Source organism: Amblyomma americanum, chromosome 3 (genome assembly GCF_052857255.1).
Source record: "Amblyomma americanum isolate KBUSLIRL-KWMA chromosome 3, ASM5285725v1, whole genome shotgun sequence".
NCBI lineage: Eukaryota > Metazoa > Arthropoda > Arachnida > Ixodida > Ixodidae > Amblyomma > Amblyomma americanum.
This window is the reverse complement of record NC_135499.1, coordinates 219,169,859-219,181,680: the sequence shown is the minus strand read 5'-3', so window position 1 is coordinate 219,181,680 and position 11,822 is coordinate 219,169,859. Positions and strand designations below refer to the sequence as shown.

General features: G+C 49.6%; 1 protein-coding gene across 1 annotated transcript; it reads right to left on the bottom strand.

The window, feature by feature from the left end:
* Window positions 1–1,685: 1,685 nt before the first annotated feature.
* Window positions 1,686–5,319, bottom strand: LOC144124386 (uncharacterized). Its single transcript, XM_077657013.1, has 2 exons — window positions 4,443–5,319; window positions 1,686–1,831 (listed from the first exon to the last, which is right to left on the bottom strand). Exons 1-2 carry the CDS (start codon window positions 5,317–5,319, stop codon window positions 1,686–1,688), a joined length of 1,023 nt encoding a protein of 340 aa, XP_077513139.1.
* Window positions 5,320–11,822: the final 6,503 nt, after the last annotated feature.

The following is an 11,822-nucleotide window of genomic DNA, read 5'->3' as shown; positions in this document are numbered from 1 at the left end:
ATAACTTCTAATTTTCATTTTATTATCTCTCCTCTTTGAAACATGGTGAGACGCATCTAAGTGGAGGGTTTTATAGATTCTGGTTTTATTTTTGTAATTTCCTGGAAGAACTTTAATCTCAGTGTTTTTCTTCGCTGAGATAACAGTTTCCACCGGAGCCCCTAACATGGAAATTGCAGTTCCCTGTTACAAATCTCGCGGTACGCTTTTCTTCTCGCTCTGATTTGTCTTATAAAATATTCGTAAACTGATCCCAAGACACGCATCCATATTCAAGAATTGGCCTAATATTTGTGACGTACAATGTTTCTGTCGGGGATGAATTTGTATGCTTGAAGTTTCTTTGAAAGAGGCAGAGAAGCCGGGAGGCTTTGGCAGTTATAGTGTCAACGTGCGCAGTCCAATCCAATGTAGCTGTAAACATAACACCGAGATACTTGATGCTGTCCTTTGTCTGGACAAAAGATAGTTGCTGTTGTGTCTGTGATTAAGTTCGGGTTTCGGTCTTTGGATGTGGACGGGTGCAGCCGCATAGTGGGAGTGTCTGGAACTACACGTGAACACTCCCCACTGTGTCGATGGGTGGCGCCACATCCCTGGCAAGCCCTGGTGTGGGACAGTCACGTGGACAGCGTTGTGACATCCTTTATTGCCAGAGGCAGGGTACAGACTGGCGGGAAAGCCGCCGTCACATGACACATGGTAACACAGGGCTGCTTGGCCCCAAGATTGTCCCGCTATAACCCCCCCCCCTCCCCCCCCCCCCCCCCCCCCCACATCACGAAGTCCTTCAGATACGCGGGACGGCTGCGTTGGCGCTGTGGTCGCTGGACTTGAATGGATGCGCTCACTTGACGATCCTCGCCACAGGAACCCCGGGTCGACGCTTGGCCAACGTCACGACGCGTCAAACCGTCGGTTGCCGGCATTTTCAATAAAGTTTTTCCTACCTACCCTGCCGGGGAAGCAACCAATGGTTCCTCCTCTTCGCACATCCCAGAAGTGGAGCTGTCCAATGCGTAGCTGGCAGAACGACTTCTGAGTTGATCAACATGACGTCTCCATCGACGCCCATCCTTGTTGACGACGAAGTACGACCACTTGTGGGACTGCCCGGCACTGAAGCCAACTAGAATTCGCCACCTAGCAGCAGCAGGTCTCCACCCAGACAACCCGTCCTCATATATTGATTGGACGCAGGGGCCACATCACCGCTCCCTCCTCGCCTTCATTAGATCGGCACATGTTTCCTGCTTTATTTAACACCCACCCACTCTTTTCTTTAATTTCTTTTTCTGCCGCCGCGGTGGCTGAGTGGTTACGGCGCACGGCTGCTGGCCCGAAAGACGCGGGTTCGATCCCGGCCGCGGCGGTCGAATTTCGATGGAGGCGAAATTCTAGAGGCTCATGTAATGTGCGATGTCAGTGCACGTTAAAGAACCCCAGGTGGTCGAAATTTCCGGAGCCCTTCACTATGGCGTCTCTCATAGCCTGAGTCGCTTTGGGACGTTAAACCCCTATAAACCAAAACCAACCTTTCTTTTTCTCTTTTCTTCCTAACCCCCCTTATGCCCAGAGGCAATAAACAACGCTATAAAAAAGTACGACACTGGTCCAGTGACAGCATCCACAATGCCTGGCAACCACTTGGGCCCATAGAGATAGTTGCGCACAAACACTCGATCTCAAACTTCAAACAGTCGCACTGCCTGGTTACGGCGCTGCATCACCTGCTCCTGTTTCTTCTGCACATCGGACTGCAGGTCAGGATGCAGACGCTCTAACACAGTTGAAAGCGTCCTGCCCATTAGCAATTCGGCTGGGCTCTTGTCTGTTGTAGCATGGGGCAGGATATGCTGGGTCATTAAAAACCTAGCCAGACGTGTGTCGATATTGCCTCCAACCATGCGTTTGAGTACTTCCTTGGTTTCGCGCACCATCCGTTCTGCTACCATTCGAAGAAGGGTGATACGGGCAACGGTCACATGTCGGATTTGATTTCGGCACATGAAGTCTCTGAACTCCTCCGAACAAAATGCAGTTCCATTATCCGAATTAAGCAACAGTTTCAGGAATGCCATAGGTAGCCATAGACAAACGTTGTCTCAAATGTGTAACCGAGTAAATTCAACAAGGGCAAAGGTAGAAACGTGCACTGTCCGCCACCAGCAGCGTTTCGTCCAGTGTACAGACTCAGTAGTGTACTCCCTTCATTTGCCATGTGGAAAGAGGTATATCGGGCAGACAGGTCGCCGTTTAAATGAAAGGCTGAAAGAGCATAACTATAATGTCAGTGTTCAAAGCCGGCACATTGGAATTCATTGTGGCGACTGTAAAGTTTTAGAAACAGGCTGTTCACCTGAATTTGAAACAACGCAAGTTTTAGCGAAGAACAGAAGCGCACTGGTTCGTGAAATCATTGAGGCAGAAAATACACAAGCGCTAAAGGAACAATGCATTAGAAAACCTTCAATATAATTATGTGATAAGGAACTTTCCTATTTTTCACAGAGTTCCGGATTTTAGTCATGCTTCTCTGCCTATTCTTTCCCAGCTCTTGGTTTTTCCTAGGTTTTTGTGTAAAGTTTGTCTACTTTCCCTTCTCGTCTTATGATCGCAACATCACACTTGGTTTTCATGGTACCTTTTAGTGTTTTTAACTTTTTGCCGTGTTATTTGTTGGCCCTTCAACCGTGTTCTTATCGCCCCGTTTTTGCCGGGTTCTTGTTGGCTGTTCTCGGTAACCCTTTGGCGCTTGCGCCTGAATGAATGGCAGATAACAGTTGTGCAGGCAAACTTAATTCGCCTGTCACGCCTTTAACTCTGTGATATCATTTGACTCATGTTTATCACTTTGAAAATTGGTTCTTGTCTTGCCTTCTATGTCATGGAGCCTGATAAAGGCTTTATATATATGTACTTCCTGCTTCGCCTGAAATAAAAGTTGTTAGTTCAGCGCTTCTGTCTACGTCGTCCCTCTTCTACTCGGTCCTTCGGACTTGGGCGCAACGCCTTTTTCGATATTCGCAGCTTCCGCATAGTCCGGTCGTTGTTGACTGAACACACTGCAACCGAGTCTGCTTCCATCTCTAGGGGACTTCCATTGACGCGCACTTCCACTCTCACGGCTGGCTCCTCACCAGACAAAATATGGTGGGACAACCTAAAAAGAATGAAAAATAATAAGCCCCTGCCTGTGCCACCACGTATAACAGGCTTAATCGAATTTTAAAATAAATGAAAGGGACCAAAGGCAATGTTGTGCTTTTGCAACCCGTAGGTGGGAAAACGAAAAAAAAATGAGGGGAGGGGTAAAAGCAACTAAGCGACATACAGCCTGGAGAGCGGGCCCGGGCAGACTGCCCTAGTTGATCTACCCTGGGACGTAGCATAGAGGGTGGGATGACGGGTTATGGGAATTGGGGTGGGAATGGGGACAGCGAGTTTTTGCTCTGATCCTTCATTTATCTCGACTCCATTGCTGGCCTGTCTGGCCAGGACAGGGAGAGCATCGAGATTGCCCAATGGTGCGGCTCCATTCACGGGATACCCGACCACCAACAAACGCAACGGGCTCCGACCGCCGGAGACAGGAAAATCTAACCCGGGGTCAGCTACCTCGGGCTCCTCCACGACTTCAAGGGTTCGTTTCGGACCTGCCAGCTACTAGTCGTCGAGTGCTTTTCGCGGTTTTTCGGACTCCGGAAGTATGTGTGGTGTGATCCAACCAGTAGAGGCTCGTGTCGTCAGCCTATCGGCCCTCCGGCCCTCGGTACCATGACCGATCACCTCCGAGGGGACCAACCTGTGCTTCCAACCAACCAACCAACCATGCACATATTTTCTCCCCTAGCTTGCTCCACGCCTACCGAGGAGGGAGTGTTCTAGGCCTGGCTGATCGGGCCACAAACCAAGAACCTGGCTTAGGTTTGGTTTATGAGGGTTTAACGTCCCAAAGCGACTCAGGCTATGAGGGACGCCGTAGTGAAGGGCTCCGGAAATTTCGACCACCTGGGGTTCTTTAACGTGCACTGACATCGCACAGTACACGGGCCTCTAGAATTTCGCCTCCATCGAAATTCGATCGCCGTGGCCGGGATCGAACCCGCGTCTTTCGGGTCAGCAGCCGAGCGCCATAACCACTCAGCCACCGCGGCGGCCGAACCTGGCTTAGGGTGAGATGACCCGGTACTACTCCGCCGGTTCTCCACAACATCGACGGTTTTTGCACTGGTCCTACTACGGTCCCCAAACCTCGGCGTCCCGCGCGGCCCCGCGGACAGCCTTCCCTGGCTGCTTCCCCGAGGACATCGATTCCGAGGAGCCCTTCTGCTGTAAACTCCCGCGCGGACCGAAACCTGCGCGTCGGTCGCCAGCCGCGCACGTCCCCGCGTGCAGGGCTGGATGCATGTGTCGTGACATTTTGACCCCCCCCTCCTCACCAGACAGCACGAACACGTCGTAAACGTCCGACGCAGCATTCTTGTGGCGGCCTCCACTGGCCCGTTTTCTGTTCGGGAAGTTGGGTTCAGCCGAAGCGCGAGCTGCAGCTTTCCTCCTGCATGCTCTTACTATGTGCCCTCGTTGCTTGAAGAAGTGGAACTTCACATTAATGAATGGGCAACTGCTTGGCGAATGCGCACCCTTGCAGCGGAAACATCCGCTTGTGCTCCCAGGCGAACCAGCCTGCTTCTGGGTACGCTCCTTGGCTGCCACTGGCTCAGAGACGTTCGTAACACACGGGTCGAAACGCTTCCCGCTCGCGCTGCAGACTTCAGACGATGTGGCACTGCCGCGAATTTGCTCGGTCTGTTGCTGCGCAGATTCCATTGCAATGGCCTTCTCCCGAGCTGTCCCAAACGTAAGCTCCGGCTCCGCCAGCAACCGACGCTGAAGAGTCTCACTTCGCACCCCGCACTCCAGCCGATCGCTCAACATGTCGTAGAGCGACGCACCGAAATCGCAATGTTCCGAGAGACGTCGTAGTTCTGCGATGTAGTCGGCAATTGACTCACCGGGCTGCTGCTGACGCGTGCCAGACTTGAAACGCTGTACTGTCACCGACGGTCGCGGCGAGAAGTGGTTTGAGAGACTCCTGACGATCTCATCGTAGGCTACCGCCGACGGCGCATCCGGAGAACAAAGGAAGCGAACGATGGCATACGTTGCTGGGCCGCAAACGCTGCAGAGCGTTGCTCGCTTCTCGTTACCGGCATCGTCGTTTGCTTGAAAGAAAAATTCGAGGCGCTCCAAATACAAGGGCCAAGACGTCGCCTCCGTCGGAACAAATTCCCCAATCGTGCCCAGGGCATCTGCCATTTTCTCTACCGCCAAACGCTTCGGCCAGCCCTACGCCCAATCAGGCCTAAATTTCGATCCTTCGTCGCCAATTATGTGACATCCTTTATTGCCGGAGGCAGGGTACAGACTGGCGGGAAAGCCGCCGTCACGTGACACATGGTAACACAGGGTTGCTTGGCCCCCAAGATTGTCCCGCTATAAGAAGCGTGTTCGCGCCAAGTGACATAGTGTGGTCGCCATCTCCGGCAAGGCTTCGTTCATTATGTGTACTACGTGCGGAATAAAGTAATTCGCAGTACGTAACAGTTGCTGCATAGCTTGTTTTTTTTTTTGTAAACTGCATGTGGGAACATTTGGCTGTGTTGAGTCATTTTTCATTCTTTGCACCATTCGCTCACCTTATCAAGATCGGACTGCCGTACAAGGGTATCATTTTCGCTAGTGACTGGATGGCAAACCACACAGTCATCAGCGTACAGTCGAGCACAGGAACACAGATCGCTCGGTAGATCAATCCCCAAAACAAGAAATAACAATGGCCGGAGGGCTGATCCTTGCGGCACGCCCGATAACACATCAACAGATTGCGAAGTGACACCGTTTATAAGTACTCGTTGCTTTTGTTCGCATAAATAATCTCGAATCCAACCGAGAATTATAAAAGGGATACTTAAATATGATATTTAGTTAAAAACAGAGAATGCGACACCGCATAGAAAGACTTGCGGAAGTAAAGAAAAACCGCGTCTATTTGAGCACCGCTATGTATTACTACTGCAATATCGTGTGTGAATTCCATGAGCTGAGTCGTGCAAGACAGACCTGAATGAAAGCCATGTTGAGCTGGAGTGAAGAAGTCATTATCGTTTAAGTGCTTCGTAAGACAAGGATAGATGATATGTTCCAATATTTTGCAGGGAACCCGTCTCAGTTACTGTGAAATACCGCATTTCTGGCAAACGGGCGGAATCACCTGGGACTGGACTGTGGTCTGATTGATCACTGACAAATACTGATCGAAAGTATGCATTAAAAATTTAATATGCTTCCACACCTATTTCGGGTTAATCCTGATCATTTCGGCTAAAGACGTCCTCCGACAAAGTAACAGCGCCTTCAAAACACACACACACACATAAGCTGCTACGCACACTACCAAAGAAGCAGCAGCGATAGAAAGAAGTGCTTTTAAAGAAGTGATGGACTACGGTGCCGCTTAAGAAGACAGACTTTTTTGTAAAAGTAAAACGTACCAACCTGTAGAAACAGCATCCGCGAATGTGCGGCCCGCATGTCGGCAGCGGATCCCACTGGAAGTGTGCGCCACAGTTGCTTAAGTAGCCCGCTGTCATGTGACGAGCCTCTGCGATGTCCAGTTACGATAGTGTCGATTACTGTTCGCGCGCTTTTAAAGCCCAGATACCGCCCCGTAGCCACATCACCGTCGGTGGGTTGGCATGTGCCACGAAGAATGCCCGCTCCAAACAGCGTCCGCGACGAAACTCCAGTGCCGAACACCATTCCACAAACATGAAAAAGCTGTAGAAACAGATTCCGCGATTGTGCGCCCTCGTGTCGGCACAGGATCCCCATCACAAGGCATCACAGTGAGCTGGCAATTAAACTTATCTGGCTTGTTTTCTGCGACGTAGCACGATAAATTGACAATCGCTGGGTTTTGCTCACTTGGTCCGCTGTTATTTTTTATTCATCTTTGTACAAAAGTGTTGATCGTCGGAGTCATGCATTTTAAATTCTCTTCGAAGCGCGCGTCGACCGCTTATACCACTCCGCTTGACACGCCGGCCGTTTTCAAACACCAGAAGACTTTTTTTTGTTGTCTTTCGCTTATATCTTCTACGCCATAAAGAAAAGAGACTGCTTGGTTTTCAGTAAGTTGTCACCATCGACAAACAAGCGCGAATTTGTCGTGAAACTTTGAAACAAGCGCGATTTAGTCTAGGCTGAGCATGGGAGCAATACTCCGTAACACCGACATATTGGATAAATTCAAACGCCCTCCCTAGTTTGTGAAAATCGCCAGTACGCAGGACAAACCGGTACACTGTAACATGGCGTTTCCTTTAATTGGTTTTGGTTGTGTGTATTGTTCTTAAACCTATGAACTAGGTTTGAACAGCACATCTGTACATGTCACGATTGTAGTACAGTCGACACTCGGTTTAACGAAGCGATGAGCTGCAACGAATTATTTAGATTAATCGAGAAATTCGTAAAATCGAGGAAGGCATCCTTCCGCCCTTGTAAACCTAAAATCGTAACGTAGCGGCACACAAAAGCTACCGCGGCATCTGCCTGCGTGCATGAAAAGCGCGCGAAACCTTCCCGAATCTCTTTTGCGTAAAAGCGCCATCTAGTAAAACGGATTCGAAGCCAAGGTGGGAAGCGCCGCCGACTGCCGAGTTCTTTGTTTCGCGCAGCGGCACCGCATGCAGCCCAGTCAAAACAATACCAGGGCCGTGATTTGGGCGCCTGGATGCTATTGCTGGAACTCTGCCAACAAGCTGCGAGACAGCGCTGGCAGAATAAGAGAGAAATCTTTTTATTACTTATTTATTCCCGGAAAAATTTCGTTAAATCGGATTTAGTGGTCGTTTGTTTCGTTATTTCGAGTTATTGATAACATTGAACCTTGTGAGTACTTTCCGGGAAATCAAAATTTGTTCGTTAGATCAAGAACTTCGTAAAAAAGGGTTCCGTTAGATCGAGTTTTAACTGTGGGACATGTACAGAACTCGACAAAAGTTCCCGGGCCGCCTTACCGACGGCTGGAGCGGCTGCTCCACGGCCTCCGTTTAATGTGCCAGGGCAAAGCAAGTTTGTCTGCAAACAAGACTTTTTCGCTGGAGTCGCATTTTGCAGAGCAACCGACGGCCAGAATTTTGCTACAAAACTCCGCAAGGCTTGCAAAACACGTCGAAATCTAAATTTGACAACCATTAGCTAAAGAGAACACAGATTCAGAAGTTTCTGCTCTTGTTGCACTTAGTTTGGAAAGTGGCGTTATTTAAGCTTCGCTGAGAAACGGTCACCGAGCGCTAGAGTCGATAACGGCAGAACGGGTCAGACGATAAAGATCCCGAGTGGAATTTGAAAAGCAAACCTCGACCCGGCGCTTATGTTGGCACAGGGACGACGTGTGGAGCTTTGTAATGTAAGATGCTACCCTGTGGTCATGCGAATGTACTCACGTTGTTCGTGTGCTGCCAATTTATTGTTCTTGAAGTGAATGCGGAGAGCCACTCTTATTGCAGCTTTTAATGAGGCACCGTGGTCACAGGGCAGCTTTTCATGGTTGTCGAAATTCTCATTTCGACATAAACGTATTTTTTCTAACACAAAGTTAATGCTATGTGTCTATTCTTAGGCACAGACTTCAGCTTTTCGGCTTTTTCCGTTGATGAGAAAATTAAGTTTGAAGTTGAGTTTGAAATTTTATTTCATTACTAACCACTGACAATGCTTGCTTCACACTATACCAGCATCACACGCAATGCCCTGATGAGGGTTCAGAAAAACAAAAAATGAGTGAGGGAGTGATGATTAATACAGTTTACCACGAGAAACGAAAAGAGGGAATAGATCAGAAACACATGCTTCCATTCATGTAGAAAATTTTGCTAGGTCGGCCAGATGTTTAGGGGAATCCCTCAAGGTGGGCTAGATTTGTAACGAGGGAGTAAAACAGCCGTCCTCTGCAGCCGTGTGCCTGCGCTTGGATGGATGCAAAAGAGTAATTATTCCCTCATTACAAATCTACTCCACATTGAGGATTCCCTTAAGCATTTGACCAACACTGTTCCCACTTCGAGTTACTGATCAATTCACTCTCGCCCTACCATACGCTAGCCGTTCCGGATAATCAGATGGTACAGCGACTCCTCCGGTGAAGCAGTGGTCCCGGTTTCAAACCCCGGACCAGGACGAATTTTTCTTTAACTATGAAGTTTCTGCGGAAGCTGTTCAGTTTTCCTTTGCAGACGTATGATTGCGCTTGAATGGATGCCAATGAGTGATTACTCCCTCATTAAAAATTTTACTAGGCAGACTAAGCTTTTAAAGCTTAGTCTGCCTAGTAGCTTTTAAAGAAACAAAAAAATCCAACAACAGAGAAACTTTATTTGCTGTATAGGTAACGCTGCAAAAGAAGGCTCCTTGACAGTGGAGCAGGAACTTGCGCTGGTTATGCGGTTCGAGGAGAAAGTACCAGCAAATATGTACAATCTAACCGGAAGCTTCGCTTATTCGCAAACGTCGGACTTTTCCCGGCACTGAGACAGCAGTGCTTTATGATAACTGCCCTTCGAACTGGATACAGAGGCAGGCACGGGTCAAACATCGGCTGTCGCGAAACTCGAAGATTACCACAAATGGCGCTGAAGGATGGCGTTTTTCTTTTTTTGCCTTCTCCCTATCCTTTCTCTTCCGCTTGCTCCGTACGGAATAGCAGGCCAGGATCACGTTACCGCCCGCCGACCTGCTCGCCTTTCCTCCTATTAACGCTCTCTCTCTCTCTCTCTCTCAAGCCGTCGAATTCAGATGCTGCAAATTCTCTTCCTGCAGCTGCAGTTTCACGTGCATGCAGCGAAATAGTTGTGCAAACATCGAGCTCAGGATCTGTCGCTGTAGAAGCGACGTAGGAAGCCGGCGTTATCTTCGCGCATGATAAGTGCGTCGCACTCCTCGAGGCTCGTGCGACACTTTTGGTCCTGGTGGCAGCGGCCGGAGGAGGACCACTCGATCGCGGGCCGAGGGAGAGCGGTGGGGAGGAGGGTGCCCCGCGGGGAAGCCCCGGTCGGGGAGGCTGCGTTGTGCGCCTTCCGCGTCCGCCGCTTCGATCGGCCCGGGTCCCGGGAATCCGCCCGGGCACGCCGACGCCGGGTTCAAGGTCGCCCGGCCGGGAGAAGGCCCGCTCTCTGTCAACAGCGCGTGTTTCTGCCCCCCCCCCCCCCTCCCTCTTTCTTGCCGCTCTCAGCACCGCAAAGGAGAGCCGTATTTGCGAAACTTAGGAAGTATAAACAGCTGTGAGAGCTTGCTAGTCTCACTGGCTATGTTTTAGTTCTATGGGGCTCGGGAGTTGTACCCGCGGACATCAGATTCCCTGAACAGCGCGTAAAAAATTTTTGCCGGAGAAATATTGATAAAGATCATGATGATGATAGCGATTTTTTGTGGCGCAATGGCTCCTGCGGCCAAAGAGCGCCATGGCACGAGGTATTTTTCGTTTGCTCAAGGTGGGGTCAAACACCCATTTACCAAGCATTTCACCCTGAATAAACCGATCATCAGGCATAGGGGTAGCTTGTAATATTGATAAAGAATGCAGGACGCCAAAGTATGCGTGGTGGACAGCAAAAAAAAAAAAATGGAGAGAAATTAATGCACAGCCGTCCAAGCTTGTCTAAGGATGCTTGAATCTATATTGCCATATGCTGTCGGGGTGTGTCAGGAAGCCGTTAGAAAGGTTCGGATGGAGTCGTGCGTGACCACTCGTGGCATTGTAGTGGTTTGGTAGTGTGCACTGCGGTTAACAAATGCGCCACAGGATGAGGAGCGTACAGAAGGCAGCTGCTGAGCGTTTTGCTTTTTACGACAATGCAACCTAAAGTTGAGTCCACCGAAGTCGAACATATTTCTGCGGTGTTTTTGCACGGTACAAAGGTAATCGCGGAGAAATGGTGTACATCAGTTATAGGTGGCCGCTCCTCCCCTGGTTTCTTTACATATATTTTCAAATCATGGTTCGAAGATCACGCCAGCTTCAGTTTCCAGAATTATGCATATTCGAGCGAATTTGAGAGGTAAAACTATGACATATCCGTGAAAGAGTTGAGCATCACAAATTTTTATCTATAAAGAATTAAAAAATGGTCGCAATAATGAAAAAAAATGCCCAGGCGATCGTAGGATGTGATGCGACAAATCTGCGTCAGTAGCATTGATTGTACATTTTGCTGTTGCAATTATCGCTTTCCAATTAAGGCCTTGAATTGTATTTCGCCTTTGCTTTTACGTTCCAGTGGTGCTTGGGCTTCTCGTGGGCGGAGGCGTCTGGAGGGTGGGAATGAGGGGATGAGTGGTTGGTAGGACTAACTGGATGGCGGAGGTAGGTTGGCTGGTGGTCGGTGGCGGCTTCTGGACCATGAAAGTGGGTGGAGGATCTCTGGATGGCGTCAGGGGTGGGGGGGGGGGGGGGGGGGGGGTTAAATCTTTTGGTAGGTGAAGGTCGTTTTTTTATGGTGGGCGAAGGATTCTGGAGAATGGCCGTATCACACAACACCAGACGGACAGATATTGAGATCGTGATGGTTGTAATGCTAAAGCATAAAAAAAAAAACATGTTACACCTAACAGCTATCGAACCAACACACGGTGCAGTCAGGGGCAGCCGCCCCGAAAACTTGTGTCGCTTTGAGCAAGCATGCCTCCAAGTCCCGGCTTCTCTGCAGGTTGCCTTTGCATGAACTTCACTGCACCGAAGGCTGCCTCTAGACGGCACA